The 17,846-nt window shown below is 35.9% G+C and overlaps 1 protein-coding gene across 1 annotated transcript in view; it reads right to left on the bottom strand.

Moving 5' to 3' along the window:
- The window catches only part of VWA8 (von Willebrand factor A domain containing 8), a 180,545-nt gene that overhangs the window by 132,221 nt on the left and 30,478 nt on the right, over positions 1-17,846 (bottom strand). The window contains exons 5-12 of the mRNA XM_057366321.1: positions 10,979-11,146; positions 8,945-9,109; positions 8,498-8,547; positions 8,060-8,168; positions 5,891-5,995; positions 2,290-2,421; positions 894-1,028; positions 736-813 (exon numbers count right to left, since the gene is read on the bottom strand). Coding sequence (XP_057222304.1) covers positions 736-813; positions 894-1,028; positions 2,290-2,421; positions 5,891-5,995; positions 8,060-8,168; positions 8,498-8,547; positions 8,945-9,109; positions 10,979-11,146 — 942 coding nt within the window. The remainder of the gene's footprint in view (positions 1-735; positions 814-893; positions 1,029-2,289; positions 2,422-5,890; positions 5,996-8,059; positions 8,169-8,497; positions 8,548-8,944; positions 9,110-10,978; positions 11,147-17,846) is intronic.

The following is a 17,846-nucleotide window of genomic DNA, read 5'->3' as shown; positions in this document are numbered from 1 at the left end:
CAGCTGAAGCCATATAGGGGGGAAGGAAAAGCAATGGGATCCTGTCTGGGGAGGTTCTTAACAGTGCAGGAAAACATAAAATGGACTGTCTTTTTTCATCATCATCAGTATTTCTCTTTTCTATTTTCCTCTCACTTTTTCAAGGCTTCAACCTCACCACCCACTTCTGTCAGTGTTTCTCCCCACATGCCAGTACACTTTCAAATCAGATGCAACTGCCATTTCTTCCTTTGGAGGTCTCCATGTTGTCTGGAGAAAACTTAAATCAGAAAAAAGCCTGAAGAAAAAGACCAGCATATTGCATTAAATCTAATGCTAATGTTTCCCTGCAGCATTGCCAATCACCACTTACAACCATAAATCCTGTTATAGTTGGTGTGTTTTGACTTATAAGGTCATAGGAGACTTGACTYTGTATTTTATTTAAACACTTTTATTCCTCAGGGTTACGGGGAAAATCTTACATGTGATCTCTGTGTAAAAAAGTTAGCAAGTTAATTAATTCTACTTTTAAATCTTGTAATTTTTCAGCTTATGCCATGAGGTTAGAGTACACTACAACCTAAGACAGACAATTCTTTCCAAACATGTACTGAGTGACCACTGGCTATGATATTGCTTTTATGCTTCACAGAGCTTGAGGTTTGCAAAAATACCCAACACTTTTGGTGCTGTGAGAAAGTCTCCATTTCACATCATATTTAAAGCATGATCATCAGCAGATAGTTTCCTTACCTGGTACAGCATGATAGGTTCTATGCTGTATCCCAGTGTATCAGCAAACTCCTTAGCAATGACTGTTTTGCCACAGCCCTAAAAAGTTAAAAAATAATAATTACATTACATTCTAAAGACCATGGGGAAGAAGGGAGAATGAAAATTAAAATTCTTACTTTTCCTCCAACTAAACACATATCTTTAACCATATGGGAYTGCATCATTTCTGCCAACAGTTGATTATGGCTGGAAGTCCTTATGAAAGTATCTGATCGAGAATGATTTTTTAACATTCCAGTTCCAGCTGGAACCTGTAACAAAAAAAAGTAAATTAAAATGCTAAATAAGCTATATTTTAATAACTCTAGGCTTTACGTGGACAAGGTTTTGATCGTCCAAGAATACTGTAATATTTTGYCGATAACTGTCATCCACCAAACTTGAAACTGTCACAAAATTAAATCACCTAATTTCTAAGAGATAAACTCCTTCACATCTCTTTCACCCACTCTTCACGAAAAATATTAACCAAATGTGAATCAATACAATAACAGCATCGGGGTCTGAAAAGAACTTGAGGCTATTCATGCAGGAGCCAAATTAAAAAATCACYAATATTTGGTGCTCATCAGAGAAACATGGAAGAGAAAGAGCAATTAGTACTGTGAAAATCTGAAGGTGCTACTTTGACCCAAACTTTGAAGAGTTTCCATTGTTCGCCACATTAAGGCACTTGCTCTACATTTCCACTTCCTGCTCTAGTCTGGGAACTGTTTAATCTGCAAACTTCTTATGCCCTCCTGTCCCCAGAGACATTCTGCAGACTTACTTTCAGAAGGTATCACCTATATGTCAAATAAAACCAAAAAACTTTGCCTCAGAAAATAATTGAATCAAGTTCCTACAGACTCAACTTTTCCTGAAAAATTCCCATTTGCCATTGTTCCCCTTTTCACTTTGTCACAGTATAAACTCTCTGAGGCTATTCTTCACCAATGTCATTACAACCTCTCCAAATTCAACACTAACTCAAATTCTCAGATCAGCATCTGTTTCCTGAATAAGAACTTATTTCACCACCTAGCAGGTCATAAACTCCATTGGAAGAAACTCAAACTAATCATATTTGATGTGATTACTTTGTTCCATTTTCCCAACATCCTGCGTCGGAACATTACCAAGCACTCATTAGATTTTATTTGAAGTGTAAACAAAGGCAGACTATTGTTTTTACAAAAAGAAAAAGGGAAAGTAGCATCAAGAGCACCTTAAGTACTCTCTGCYATTCTAATACAATAAAACAAAGAGAGAAACTGAAAGACTTTTTTTTCATCGAAATTGAAATGATGCACACCGGAAACTTTGAGTTTATCTAGAAATAAAATTGTGTATACATAAACTAATATTCCAGTATCTAAATGCATCTCAAATAAATACCATGTGTTATTCTACCAAAATAATGTTCAGTGCAAATGACTTTTAGTATCAAGCATGTCAAATTCTTGAAGAGATGAAAACAAGTTAGTGGTATTTAAAAACATACCATATTTTGATGAATATATAAATTCATACCTGGATTGTCACTTCTTTTTCACCAATTTGGACAGTTACATTAGCCTTGAAGGGATTGTTTCCAGTTACACTTTCTACTTTAGTAATCTTCCTGGGAAACAAGTATTTTTCTGAATCTTGGAGTTCAAAGCGCTGTAGAATTGAGGAAATTGACTATTAAATACAATTTTCTGGGTTTTAAAACTATTTCTTCTAAAACAATTCCAGAAGCATACCCATGATTAACTCCGTATGAATTCTTAAATCCATTTACTTTACTTCAACTTTTACTTCAGATACCTGTRTATTCACATTCTTGATGGCCTATGTATGTTACATTTAAAACCAATTCTACTTATTCAGACTGTAGTGACAGATGTAAAATGAAAATGCCACATGGTGACTTTGCAAAGTCTTAGCCTGACAGTCCAAAATAACATGAGAAATGGAACATAGCTTATAGCATGTGTAATAATAGATCACCTATCTCTGCAGGTCATCAGAACCAATTGCAGTTTTAAACATCTGATGACCAATAAAAATAACCAGCAAACATTGCATTTACTTAGCTTCACAAYTGCCTTATATGATGAAAATTGAGGACAACCTGTACAAATTAAGCCTGCAGTCTGTTCTGGCTATATCAAGGACATAAAACAGGACATTTCTCTTACCAATCCTCTTGAGCACTATAATCTCAATTTTTGCTGTACATTGAAAGCACAAAAAACATTTAAAAATGTTTGGAAAGGAGAGTCATATTGGGGACTTCACRCACAAAAAAGCTAATAACTGAAACTACTGAATTCATAGAGCCATTTTATTCAACAGAGTGAAACTTGAGTAAACAAGAGAAAAAGGGATACTGTCCAACTCATCAGAATTCTTAGAAAACAGAGGTTTTTTTTAAATACAAGTCATTAAAGTAAAATTACTCTTAAATGGAATATAGTATTATTATTACTAGTATTCATAGCACTGCCTATAAAAGTTTAGAAAGAAAACTGAGATAGATTTTTACAAAAGATTTTGCTCTTCACCATTTTGTAAATTTCCATTCTGGAACAAAAGCCTACAAAAATATTATGTTGAAACATGTATTTAAGATAAATGTGCTTTAGTAAAGAGCAGCACAGAATTATATTCTTATTGTAACAGCTGAGTCTACTTCAGATACCATTAAATTCTTAAACCACRAGAGAGACCAGGAATGTCTATTGAGTACTATCTCCAAGTATGATTCTAAGAAACACTCCAACTATGATTTTGTGAAAGAAACTACCAGATGTTCTCAYTCTTATCTTCACTAGTAAATTGCAATATTCTTACTATTAAGACTAATAAGTTAATAATAATAAATACCATTACGTTAATGTYGATAGAGTCAAGGGTGCTTATACACAAAATTGCCAACTGCTTGTACACTGGAATCCCTTACCAACAAGAGAAACTGTGAGTGAGCAAGGTGAGCAGACCCTGGACACTGGCTAACGAGGATTGGAGACACCAACAGCAGAGCTTGTACACAAAGGTCTTGGGAGTTTAAAATGTCACAGATTTTTTTTTTGTTTGGTTGGGGTTCTTTTTTGTTTTGGTGGTATTTTCTTTGTTGTTCTTTATTGTTGTTGAGGGCTCTGTAGCCTTTTAGACATTAGGTCAGGACAGTGAAAGAGGAATGTCTATTTGCAAATTTTTACTGAATTTAAGCAACAAATTAATCTAACTGAATTTTAATTTATTACATGTAATCACATAGATGYTGCTGAACTGGACACTCTGGTAATTAAACAAGTTACCACACTTACACCTGAACAGGGGCAGCAAACAAAACTGACTGCAGCTCTCAGAGCAAGACAGATGTCTTTGACACAGTTCTTCATTTAGAATTATRATGGGCAGATATGGAATCAGAGTAGGATGAAACGGATGTACAACATATTAAACAYTTCTGATGAGCCAGAAACAACTTTCTCTAAAAAATGTTCAAATTGATAGCTTCAAAGGAAAAAGCATTTGTGGTTTGAGAGAACAACTACCAAGCCCATTCAGTATCAGAAAGTTTGGGAGATACTTGGAGAGCCAGAAGCAGGCAGCTTCATTGACTCGGAGGAAAGGAAAAAGAATAAACCAGCCAYCAAAAACCAGAGAAGTGGTTTGGCAGTTCATAATCATCAGCCACATTCTGCACGCCTAGAAACATGTGAGAAACAGCAAACTGTAAAAGTTAAGAAAARAATGAAGAGGAATTCTGACCACTTGGGAAGCATCTAAGAATCTGTATTGTCTCAAAATGGAAAATGCAAAGAAYACACCAGTAATCCAGCTGGTGAAAGAAAAAGAGAGTTTGAATGAGCCATAGTTGCAGATGAACACTSCGCTGAACCCACAAGGTGGGCTATTCAAAAGAGGCATCCAAAGGCTGGAAGACTGCCTGCATGGGAAGGAAAGAGATTTTTCCAAAGAACAAGAGAACTGAACTGCTTCACAAGAAGCAAAATATGAACTGCAAGTGCAAGATGGGATGGATTGATAGATTAAGTCTGACAGATCCCACTACCATGGTATGTATTGGCACTAAGAGCATCTATTAAYGCAAAACCCCAAAGATTATAAAATACTTTGGAAGGAATAAGAGAGAAACAAATCCTTYCTTAGAACAAAATTTGTAACAAAAATATCTTCGAAGAGAACAAAATTCTTCTGAAGAATTCTTTCTTGTCTAGACAAGAAATAGAATTCCAGTCTTATGACAGCTCCTATGTAGTCTGAAAATTACTGTAAGACAGGGAAACAGTTTTTGATGAGGAGGTCAGGTAATATAAAAGTGGGTGTGCAAGTAGTAYAAAAATTAGTAAAGGGAAAAAATAACCCTTTTATTTGATATAAGATCMAGGCAGTAAACACAACATTAATCAAAGCACGAAACAATGAAGAAAAATTCAAGGGCTTTAGAGTGAAGCTAAAAAGGATATAGGCTGAAAGTGACCTGCTCATTTATCAAGACAAATCTGTTCTATACGTTATTTTCAAACTCTCATGGAAAGATTCTCCTGAGTAGAGTGCAAAAAAAATCTAAACAGTGGGTGTTCCCAATACTGTGAAAAAAAGGCACGCAAAAAGAATGTGAGAATTAAAAGAGCAAACCCAAAATATCCAATGAACCTGGAGTAAAATACTAAAGTCTATGTAGAAATGAAGAAATAAGTATAGAAAATGTGGAGTCTCTTATTTGCCACTACACTTGGCCTGAATGAAACTGACCAGTTTTATAAAAGCCTCAGTTGCATACAGAAAACTCTTATGCTGTGGGAGACACATCATATATGCTCAAGCTTATTGTGTGACAATGTTTAACTGGAAGATGTTTTCCTTGAAATCAGTGATTTCTCCATATCTCAGTCTTGCAGAGAAAAGRAACCTAGAGGTTTCACCTTTCACTATAATGAAATCTGCCAGCTTATAAGGGTTTTTTAAGACACTGTTATTAAAGTTTTAAGCATCAGCAATAATGTAGCCATTTAGTTTACCTAACATTTTATATACAGGAGTGAAGTAATATTAGTCAGGAGAACTAAAGCCATAATCCATAACTCCCTGGAATTATAATATGTGCAATACTTACTTTCAACATGTCTTTGACTGCAGTCCTGCCTTCCTTTCCAAGGAAAAGAGTATATGGGTAAAGCCGGTCAATAACATGCTGGACTGACATCATAGGAAAGGAATCCTAAGTCAAATTTAAAAACAAAAATTGAAAAAATTATTGGCTCATTCTGTCACCAGCCATTAGCCAAAAMTCCTGCACAGCTTTGAACTTAGAATAAGACTGTAAGGGCAATATATAAAGGACCACTACAAGCAGTATTGAATTAGATGYCAAAACAGGCATTTCTCAAGTGGAATTCATTATAACATTAATGTCAAAAGAAGATTAGAAGAACTATGACTTAAAAATTATTTTCTTTCCTGTGCATAAATGGAAGCTACAGTGACTGGCTCAGATATCCAAAGACAAATATGACCAAGAAAGACAAACCCTACCACAGGTCAAAGAGTTTCACAGTACTACTAGAAATGAATCARTATGACAAGAAATCTGTATTACAATAATGATCTACACATTCACAGCAATTTACAGTATTTAATTTTGATTCTATTATATTGCACAAATTTTACTTAAATCAGTTCACAGAGATTTCTGATCATTTAGATTAAAACTGTTTTGTTTKGAAGTTACTAAATATGTTGCACTTCGTACACAAAATTGAAAACAACCTTTTTTTTTACAATCTCCTTGTTATTTTAAGTACTAATTCTTCTGTCAATTGCTGCCTGAACTAGACAAAGATTTGATTATTTTGCTGCAGTTATGGAGAAAAAAAGAGAAAAGCATTTATGATTACAGGAGATACTATGCATAAAGCCTTTGCTGGTAGAAAAAGTGTTTTAAGCTCCCTAAATTAACTGATTGCTTAAGTATTGATYGTTTGCTTCAAAAATTACTTGCAAATTTTTAAGGACTACTTGTGTGTAAAGCCATCTGGCATTCATTTAAAATTAATTTTTCACTTTGGGGCTCAAAGAATAAAAAGTCACAATTTATTTTAAAATCCAAAACATATTTCTTTCCTAAAGTCCTCCAAACACTACTTCATTTCAATGAAATTGAATCTTAATCACTTAACATCTAATGTAGGACCACTAATTCARAAAACAAATACTGTCTGTAAGCACCCAGCACAATTGAGAGGACTGAGCACCACAGTAWCACAATTAATTGATATGCCTTAATATATACAATCCAATAAAATATATAGGAAGTGATCTGCTGTTGTAAGTAAAATGACAGCACATGAGACAGAGAACTATCCTGTTCCTTCTACAGACACCTGCACCTCTGAGAAARGGTCTGAGAAACTCTCCTGTATTTTACCCTCCTGGACTGACTATACCTTCCTGCATGCAAAAGGGCACCAAGCCTTCTCTCTTTATACTGATTTCATGTCCATGATTTTCTTCAGCAGGCACCTTACATTTTGTCTTTGACTTTCTAGCATGCAATTATGAAGTCCAAGACACCAAGGACTATCCTGSAAAGCAGAAAGACTGCCACAGCTTTAGTGCTGACCTGTCTGACCTGTCTGACCTGTCACTCTGCAGATGTACAATTCCTATTTCCCTGCAGACTGTAGCTATCAGGAAGCACTGCATCTTCAACAGTGCACAACCTGCATCTTCATGTAATCCTCCATTTCTATTTATTCTAAATCCACCTGWCAGCCCAAAGACCTATGGCTGGCTTCATCTCATACAATTTAACTATTTCCTATGCCCACATTTGTTTTAGGTCCTTTAAGGTGTCAGTGGAGAGCAATAGGCATCTTTATAATGCAATCAATCTGATCTACAGGTGTTAACGCTAAATCCAAAGCACTTTTAGGTGGTGTTTTTTATTTCTCTCCACCCACTACCTCAGTGCTATCAGATAAATTGTAGATGTTCYGATATCAGGTAAGATGATTTATGAGAGGAGAAAAAGTAATAAATTGTGAACTAAGATCCATTTAATAACAACACAAATCCTACCATACTTTGTCCTTTAGTATTATGCTATATGCTTGGTTAAAGTATTATCCAGACATACCTGAKATTTTCCTCCCTGAAACTATTCTTAGTTTTTTCATTTTTTAAAAAGTATTTATGTTAATGTTCTTCTACAACATGAATAAACCAGATCTAATTCTGAGAAATTTTAAACCCATATAGTTTGACAGCACGTGTATGCACTTACCAAAATCTGAACTGCAGCTGATAAGCTGTCTAAAGGAAAATCTGGAAGTCCCAATGTAGAAGATTCTTGAGAGCAGAGAGTTGTAGCGAAAGAGAGGAGCTGAGAAATTCTGCATGGGAAAAAGTAAATACAGAGTTTTATACATGCTATCTATATATAAAATACTAAAGCATGAAAAGCTAAATAAAGTAAAAGATACTGAAGCTACTTTTGAGTGCACACAAGTAAGATATGATCAAAGTTCTAAGCTACTAAGTTCTAAAGCATTAAGTATTCATTATTTAAAGGCTGCATACAAAAAACTGCGTGACACATATTAAAAATTTCTTCATTYCTGGTCTCTTTGCAGTGAAAGAAACACAAAAATGGCATGGAAATGGCAATTCTGAAAGGACATAGCTTCTTCATTAATTTTTTTTTTTAATTATTAAAGATTACCTCTCTGTGGAAATGTTTGATCCAATTGAATATAATAGCTGAAGGTGATCCTGGAAACAGAACACAAAATTAATTTTGGCATCATACTGTGGGCCACAGGTCATGATATATGAAGCATTTTCTATATTTCATCTAATTTAGACATGAGGATTTTACTAATTCCTTCGCACAGAATTATTTGTATTTAAGAAATTAAAAAAAAAACCAACAAATTATTTCTTTCAGGATTTTTTGTGTTATGGAAGTTACTTTTCTGCTGCAGCATTCCATGGCAATTCTAAACATGCATGCCAGGAATTTATTACGCTACATTAAAATATACAAAATACATTTTAAGATAAATTTATTACTCAAGCATTCTTTTTAGAGGTGAGGTAAGTAAAATATAACATCAAAATATTATCTCTACTCGGTATAAATGATCCAGTCTTCTGCCACAACACTCACCTTAAAGGGCAGATGATAAACATCCCTAGCTTGAAATCGAGAGCGGAGAGGTGGATCCAAAGGGTTACCAGAGTATTTAGGTACTGGCAAGCCCAAGGCTATCACTCGAAAATCTTCACTAACCCGAACAATCTTCCATGCATCTAACTCTGATTTTGTATGTTCCTAAATAAATTAAAATAAAACAACAGTAAGAAAAAAACCCACATGACATCATTGAAAACTTATGATTACTAAGCTCCAGATCAGCRAAAAGCCCTGGTCCTTCAGCCTAAATGTGGTAATGTTCTCAAATGTTCTCATCTTTCATGCAGAGCGGCTAGAAAGACTTGAACTGGCCAATTCTATGGATAATAAAAACAAGTTTTTCCAAAATGAAAATAGAAAGAATGCTTGGTTAGGTACAGCTTTCAGACCTGTAGCATTCAAACAAARCAAAACCCCATAAATGATGGTGCCTGTTGTGATGTTGTTTTACGTTACATCTTTTTCCCTCTCTTATAAGTTGCAAAGGCAATTAAAACCTGCACTTTAGAAGTTTCATTTACAAATTGTGCTTTATTATATGAAAAAATACAGAACAAGTCTCCTTCATGAGGACATTAAATGTTTTTTTTTATTGTGCAAAGGATTCATTGCATACAAAGATACACTCTATCTGTCCATATCACAGTTAAGTCTTCCTTAAAACTATACATGAATATACTTCCTTCAGACCTAAATGCACAATAATTATCCACATGGGAGAAGCAAAACTGAAATTGGTTTACATAATACAATAGTCCCAAAACAACAAAACAACAATATTAGATTTAGTATTGTAGCAAGAGATTTATTTAATTCATACACTATTACCAGTGTGCCTGAGGCAGTCATTTTGAAGCACTTAATTATTAGAAAATTTTAAAAGGAAGAAAGATGTTTTACAACCACATCTAAGTTTCAATTCTCATTTTCAGTCTTTAAACACAATTACGTTTTAAAAGCYTACTTTTAAAATGTAATAATAATGCTTGCAGTAACTGCATCTACTAACCAAATAYAAATTTCTTTTTTTAAAAGGCATGGATCAGAAGAATTTCAACCACAGATAAGAGGCATAAGTAATAATGGTATATTTTCAGAAACTCCCAATGATACTTCAGCACAGCTGGCAACTTCATACAATCGAAATCAATGATTGAAGGCTTATTGCCCATTTCCTTGCTGTGCCACATGGGCTTGAACCATACACCTAATCACAGTTAGGTGTGACAGACAGAAACATGAGCAAGCAGGTGTCAGACTGACAGGTAAGTAATTGGAAACCACAGCACAKGGAAGCAAGATGCAAAGTACTACTGAAACTATCAAGAAAAAGTAATTTACTGAGGTTCCCAAAAGCRACCCAAGTTTAAGTAGTAGGACTCAAAGACCAAAAAAAGGAAAATGGTTTAAGCAGCAATATCAGCAGACAATAAAATCCCATTTCCTATCAATGGAAAAGCCTCTTACAATTTTCTACAGTTTAGATTGCTGTTTACATATACTTTTGTAAATTAAAGGCAAAACAGTAACAATATAGTGACTGAATACAGAGACGCTCATCTTGACCTCATTCTTTTGGTATCCTAATATTTTAAAAGCTTAGCAACAAGGCTATTGCCATGCTGAAGCATTATCTGAACTTCATGGCAACAATTTCAACTTAGATATCTTTTCACAAGTACATTTTAGTTACTCCCACATTGTGGCTTTCGCATTTTAGAAACATACAGGCTTCATACAAGGTTAATATGGACTATTCCTTTTCATATGTAGACAACATAGAGATGAAAATTTGTCGCTGAAAACAGTAGTTTGACTTCTTGCATAGCTTTCACCCTGCCTACTTCATTCTGTGTAATGCCCCAGAAAAAATGCAGAAACCTTGGTGAGATTTCTCGCATTTGACTCTTAAGTACTCTCTCCTTCACAATAATATTCTAGCATTACTATTTCCTCCATGAAGAGGAGGCAGTAAAAAAAAGGAAAGCCCAAATAAAATTTCCATACCTGCAAAAGTTTGTCATAACGATCTGCAGACATGAGAAAACGACCATCTTCAAGTTGCATTTCCCTATTCTCCAGCAAATTGTTCAACACTGGCAGGACRTTCCGCTCAGCCTTCTCCAAGCCTTCCAGAACAAGGATTCTGCCTTCAGTAGCTGCACGAACTGCACACTTGGAAAAAAAAGTAAAACCCCACAACATTTTAATATAAATAAACTTTATATATTTAATTGAATCCTGTTGAAAAAGAACCTCCAAGTTCTTCCAAGAACTTCCCTGAAACGATGTTTATTTCTGTAAGAATCAACACAACTCATGTCAGTAGTGATCAGGAAGGGTGACAGCTGATCACCTTAATAGTGCTACACATACATGAGCTGGCATTTACTCCCTAACTTTTTGGGGACTGACAGAAATAAGTTCCAGTATTTTGTATCAACAGAATTAGATATAAACCKGGCAGAATTTTAGACTAAAACAGTATATATATAAATATACGTGGCATCCTTTCTTTTTGATGTCATGTAACTTTTGCATTTTCAGGTATTTTAACACCACTGAACAATTTTGGGATAGCATTTTTAACAGAGAACATACAATCAAGGTGGTTTTACCTGTTTACAATTTTATTAAGACATTCAGAAAAAAGTCCAGTATTCCTTTAGATTTTCCTTAACATGCACCCGTTTGATTAGAATATAAGCCTGCTGAAACCAACCGCTGATGATGAAAGCAAAATAGTGCTAAAATAATCAGATTTTTTAAAGAGTGATAAAATTAAAAGGATTTAAAATTATATGCCCTCACTGAAGATGGCCTTGTACAAAACCAGAATAAAAATGCATCCATTAACTTGATAATCCTTTGGAGACCTAGGGTTGTTAGAAAAAGCTTTCTTTTCTACTTTTTTTGTTGTTTATATATGGCTGCTTATTAATGTAGAGCCAAAATGTAAAACCTCTGGTGCTGAYGATTTTATTACAATGACATTGACTCAATTACATTAAGTGCACTTGATATCTAATATTCATAATTACTGCCCAGTAAAAGACTCTGATATACAATGCATTCTTGCCTTCTTCCAATTTGCAGAAGTTTAAGCTGATAATAATGTGGCAGGTTTGGGCACAGGCAACATTTAGAGGCACCAGAGTGTTTCTTTGCATTCCTATCACATTYAAACACAATTTTAGACACAAGCACTTGCAAAGGGAGAACAAATGAAATATTTTCCCAGCATGATCCCTATAAACTCCTACAGAAGAACTTGTCATATAACGCTAGAAGGAAATCTCTGATGAATACAATAGATGCCAAAAATGGGTAAGAGAGAAAGAAGGAAGATACAAAAATAATGAAGAAGCATCAGAATACAAAAACAACCCCCCCAAAAAATTACATATGGAAGCAGATGTATAAAAGGCAAATGCATARGGATAAAGTAGAAATAAAGATGAGTTCAGCACAACAGATTAATTGCTGCATGGGTTTAAAGCAGACAATAGACTCAGAGACATCTGAGGAGATGCAGAAGGCACTTGCCCTGGTTTGCAGCTCAGAGCCACATGGGTATGGCAGGCTGCTCTATACTACACACATCATCATGGGGAATGGCTTTGGGGTAAGCAAAGGGTGAGTATACACCACTAGTGGGACAATGCTTCCACTCTCTCTCTGAGAGACGGTGCCAGGACCAGCCATGTGGATCCTGCCCTCCCYCATACCTGTCCATCCCTTCCCACCCCTCAGGAGAGTGCAGCTCTGGGTGATGAACGCAGCTGAGCCAGTGGAGTCTGGCAAAGTGGTCTGGGAGTGGAGCTGGCACAGAGTCAAGCCTCAGCAGAAATGGCGCAGCATGGTGCCAGTGTGGGAAGTGGCCACAGGGAATGAAGAGGCAACAAAACCAGGATGAGAGGAGCTGAGCCCAAACCAAGCCCCAAAGCCATGGACTGGTCAAAAGCCACAGTGCTGCAGAGCAGTCCAGAAACAGGTGGCATGGTGCAATGTGATCTAGTTTTCAGGAGGTTGTCCACCGTTGGTTTTTATTGTGTTGGAGCTAGGGGTGGGAAACACTGATTGTGAGAGCACCCGCCATTTTGCCTTTGTCCAGGGAAGACAGAACTAAGTTGAGGTGGTGAACATCTTTTGTGTGTAAAGCACCGTTTTGTTTTTTTTTTTTTTGTATACTTTTTTGGTTAATATTGTTGGTTTTAGTGTGCATTTCTTAATCCGTTGCTGTTTTATTTCAGTAAAAGCACAGTCATGGACTTTGCTCCTCTCTCACTGGAGGGGGAAGGGGGGAAGAGGAGAAACTTATTTGGAGTTTAATTTCTGGCCGGTGTCAAACTGCCACAACACTAAACAATAAGACTAATTAAGATGCTTCTGTACAGTTTAGAAGCATAACTAACTATCAAATCAGCCATAGAGTAAGCTTTTCACAGTACTATTAAGATGAAAGCAGTTCCTAATTGCTAATGTATCTAATCTGGACTCAGGCAAACATTACTGGAAAAAGGCACTCATAAATCCTGGTAGATCTCCAGATCAAGTTCCCTTTGTAGAAAGACAACATTTTTACACATAGCCTCATAATCAGTATCAGAGGAACCTGGAATAAGCCCATTGCATAAGTATTAAACTTCTGATTATTTTCTTCCACTGAACCACCAGTTCTTWAAAAAAGCAATGAATTTTTCTCTTCATTCAGGACATCACACACTGGCAACAGGCAACATAAATCTCTCTCCTCATCCCATAAAATGTGTRCAAAGGATGAATTTTGTACTAACATTCTTCCCTAGGAAGGTCATTGGTCAAGTTAAAAATCTGCTCCAACCTGTTTGAATAGAAAACCTGAGTCTCCAGCAGACTGTCCAATACCTGGCATGAACAAAATGTGATTTTGTCTAAATGCAGCTTGGAGACACAGCCAGAACATGCTTTAACAAACTATTTATTTGCCAAGCTGGTTGGATCCTGCATATTCTAAGTCTATGAAGACTTTATGACTGATTTTTACTAGCCAGAGGAAAATACACATTCTGTTCATATGGTTTCAAAATATTTTGAGTATCCATAGAATCTTGTTGACTCATGTTGAGACACACATACTATGGATGAAGGCTTGCTGAAGTAACTGGCTTACAGGACTAACACAAACCTCTCTCTTGAACTGATACATGAGGGCAATCTGTTGTAGGGGTAGACTGCAAATATTAGGACGCATATAACAATCACTAACTTTGAGAAGGAGGATGCTCTCCATTAGCAATGCAATCCTGAGAAGCAGCTTACTATATACACTGTGCTGACTGCTGGTCATCAACTTATAAGATCAAAATTTTCAAAGTACAGAGCTTGGAAACTGTTTTAAGTTTTTATTCAAAATCTTATATCTCAGGAAAATAAAATTTCAAAAGATCTTTGCATACATATAAGCACCTTTTACAATCACTTTCAGGAAAGGCTGAATGCGCAACCATGGCTTTTTACTTCTTAATCAAAGACATCCCATAACAATGATACCACCACCACCATCCCCTGAGYTCTAACTTACTCTGATTTGCCTTCTTCCAAACTGTGCTCCTCATTTATCTTTAAAGAATATCTGAAATACTGGAAATTGTTCTCTAGAATACAATGAGGTAAAGGCACACTTCATCTACCTCTAAAGTTCTTGTGTTGAGTAGCATAAAGTCTGTTCTTAAGACCAGAACAGCTGAAATATCTCTTGCTGAATTATGCTATTTCTGCGCTCTGGTTGGTAATGAGTAGTAAGTTTTTCCAATAAGCTAGGCACACTACAAGGCATCTTCTGAAAACATCAGTTTTAGCTGTGTATTGATGGATTGGTATGGAAGCTAAAATGCATTAAAAAAAACAGAGGAAGGAAAGTCAATTTCCAATCTGTCACTGAAAATAGTTTTTTAAAAATGCTTCCAAGAAACAAATCTTCATAATTCTATAATGAGAACCCAGAGAGAGCTGCATTGCCTCCCTCTCTCATTAGTTTTGTTCACTCTAAATGTCTRACATAAACCACAAATTTGATGGGGAGAGGTTTATATCATGTAATCTTGTCCCCACATCTGAAATTAAACATAATAATTCTTGTTAAAAGGCCAAGAAGGATTTGTTAAATGTTTACTTTCAGATTTATTGTCACTGCAGCAAGGGACTATTTTGCTCATCAGAGTACAGATGCTGCTGCCTCCCACCTGTGCTCCCAGAGCTYTGGAAGGATGGTAACCTGGATACCTGCTCCAGGGAATACCTGCAGCTACCACAGAAACACTTTACACAACACTGCTCCCAATGTAATGGCGTTATGCAACAAATACATTGCACAGAACGCTTACGACAGATTCACACTGCACCTACAAAACATAAATCTTATCTTTACAGGCAAGAACACCTTAGGAACAAGACAACCCTAAGCAGACTTTCAYTGACTTTCCTGCAGCTGAACCATGGTGCTCTCCTCCACTGAGCAGTGAAAAATATGACAAATGCAGGAAGATGTAAACCCCAATTTTGACAAAAAGCACAATGTATAAGCACATGGATAAAGTTATATAGTGTCAGAACAGGAAGAATGACAGAAAAAAGCTCACAATACACACACTGAAATGCAAAAACAYTGGAGAAAGGAAGACATTTTTATAAAGCTCACCAAAATAGTTTGTACAGCCATAAGAATTTTAACAGTATAGTTTTCACACACCAGAACTGAAGTGGCAGTTCTTTTCTCACAGGAAAAATGATTACTGCACACCAGAAAATTCTGGTTGCCCTGAAATTCATAAGGAAAGTTCTTGGGAACCCCAAAAGACTTTTTTCAAACATGGGCCTCACTCAGATTATGATGGACAGGCTATATTCCAAAACTGTTTTATAATTAAAGGATGCTAAAAATTGCTCAACAGTATTCAAAAACTCRACTGTCTTTTCCAGGAGCTACCTCAAGGTACATTTTGGAGCTTTTTAGATTATGACTTGCCTCTACTCTGAAAACTAGATCCCTGTAATGACAACTCAAGCACAGCAACCATAACAACATAGAAAAACAACACTACAAGCMACTCAGTGAACATGAGAACCAATGAGGTAAGGATTGTCTACATCTGCAGCTTACGTTTCAGATGTCCCTTCCAATGCAAAACCTTGTTCCCACCACCCACACAATATCCCACACAAACTCATCCACCCAATTCTTTCCATTCSTTTCTGTGTCTTGTAAACATCACAACAATGTAATGTCCAGATGTCACTTATGGTGAAAAGACATCCTGAACAACCATCTGGTAAAGATGACACAAAACTTTGGCTGGTTTTGAGCTAACACAATGGCTGCAGCAGGCTGACCAAACTTGAGCTATTAAATACATGGTACAATCTATCTTCCAGAGATGGGAGGTGGACATCTGAGTCCTTGTCACCTAGCATGTTAACAAATATCATAAAACTCAGAGGAAACTGATATCTTCTAAATTTATTTCCATGGGTCAAATGCAATTAATCAAATCTTTAAAATTTAAATTGTTAAAACTACCCAAAAGTAAAAGATACCAGGAAAAGAAATTATAGAGATGCAGAATGAAATACATTAGGAGCTTTTACTGTCTCCTACTGGGGAAATTATTTTGCTAGACTTTAAAAATATATGTAAATTATATTCTAATGGTACGYCTCTACCAAAGACCATATTTCAAGGTATTTGTTCAGCTTTAAGGTCTCTTAATTCCCTAGTTATTATTTTCCCTCATGAGCTGAGCAAACTAGAAATCTGTTGGCCACATTGATGGCTGCTTACTGGACTGAAGTAATAGAATCTTAGAATCACAAATTCTCTCTGACTGTTCTAGAAAGGCGTCACATTTGCCAGCTTCAAGGGCTTCACTTGGGACTTCCACAGTTGACCAGGACTGCTGGTAAATGATTGGATATGAGAACAGACTTCCTTCAAAAAAGGAAAAMCAGCAAAAACTGTGCAGTAAGATAAAGACCTACTAAAGCCACATTCAGCCACTTTAAAAGCTAAAATGTCAACTTCATATGAAAACTTAATGTTACCTTTTTCTTTAAAAATTTTTAAAATCTTGCACTAGTTGTTTAAAATAACATGTCTTTGATAAAAAAGCATATGCCATTCCAATATGAGATGACAAACAGGCCTACCATTCATCAAAAATGTGTATTCTATCTTTCGTTACAAAATTTTTCACTTTGCAGATGACGATAAGCTACAGTTTTGCATTTTACAATTTAGGCCACAAATATCCTGAGTTAGACATACATTCTGAATGTGATGTTCATATTTAATTAAAATCAATGTAATAATCATTAATATAATTAGTCAAATTAAAAAAGGTAACTTCTGAACTAACTCAACCTTTTTCTCCYTCTGTAATCGAGCAGAAGGCTACATCTTCATTATTCAGCCTACCTCCCCATTGAGTTAATCAAGTGCTTTTTGGGTAGGTTCTATAGCTATTTGTCTCCTGTAAGTTWAGCAAAATTACAGAGCAGGTACTGTTATCCACTCCTTTTTTATTTAAAAACCCACAAAAGACAGAGAAATTGCAGCATACCAGAGTACTGTCAGCCAGGCCAGCTTGCATTCAAAGAGGGAATCCAGCCGTCTGCCATGGTTAGTGTTTGAGTGAGGATGAATGGCCAGAACTGGTGAGCATCTATTTCATGATGCAATACCATGGCACAGAATGAAAAGCAGCTAAAGAAATAAATTCCTGAATTTAGCTAAGTTTTGAATCAGAAWACTTGGCTAGGAAAATTTACCCTAGGAAGTGAATCAACATACGATGAAAATATGTAAATGTGACAAGAACTGAAACAGTCCTTCATTTCA

This window comes from Malurus melanocephalus, unplaced genomic scaffold (assembly GCF_030028575.1).
Source record: "Malurus melanocephalus ecotype Western Australia unplaced genomic scaffold, MMel_1.1 scaffold_63, whole genome shotgun sequence".
Taxonomy (NCBI): domain Eukaryota; kingdom Metazoa; phylum Chordata; class Aves; order Passeriformes; family Maluridae; genus Malurus; species Malurus melanocephalus.
This window is presented reverse-complemented; position numbering and strand designations above follow the sequence as displayed.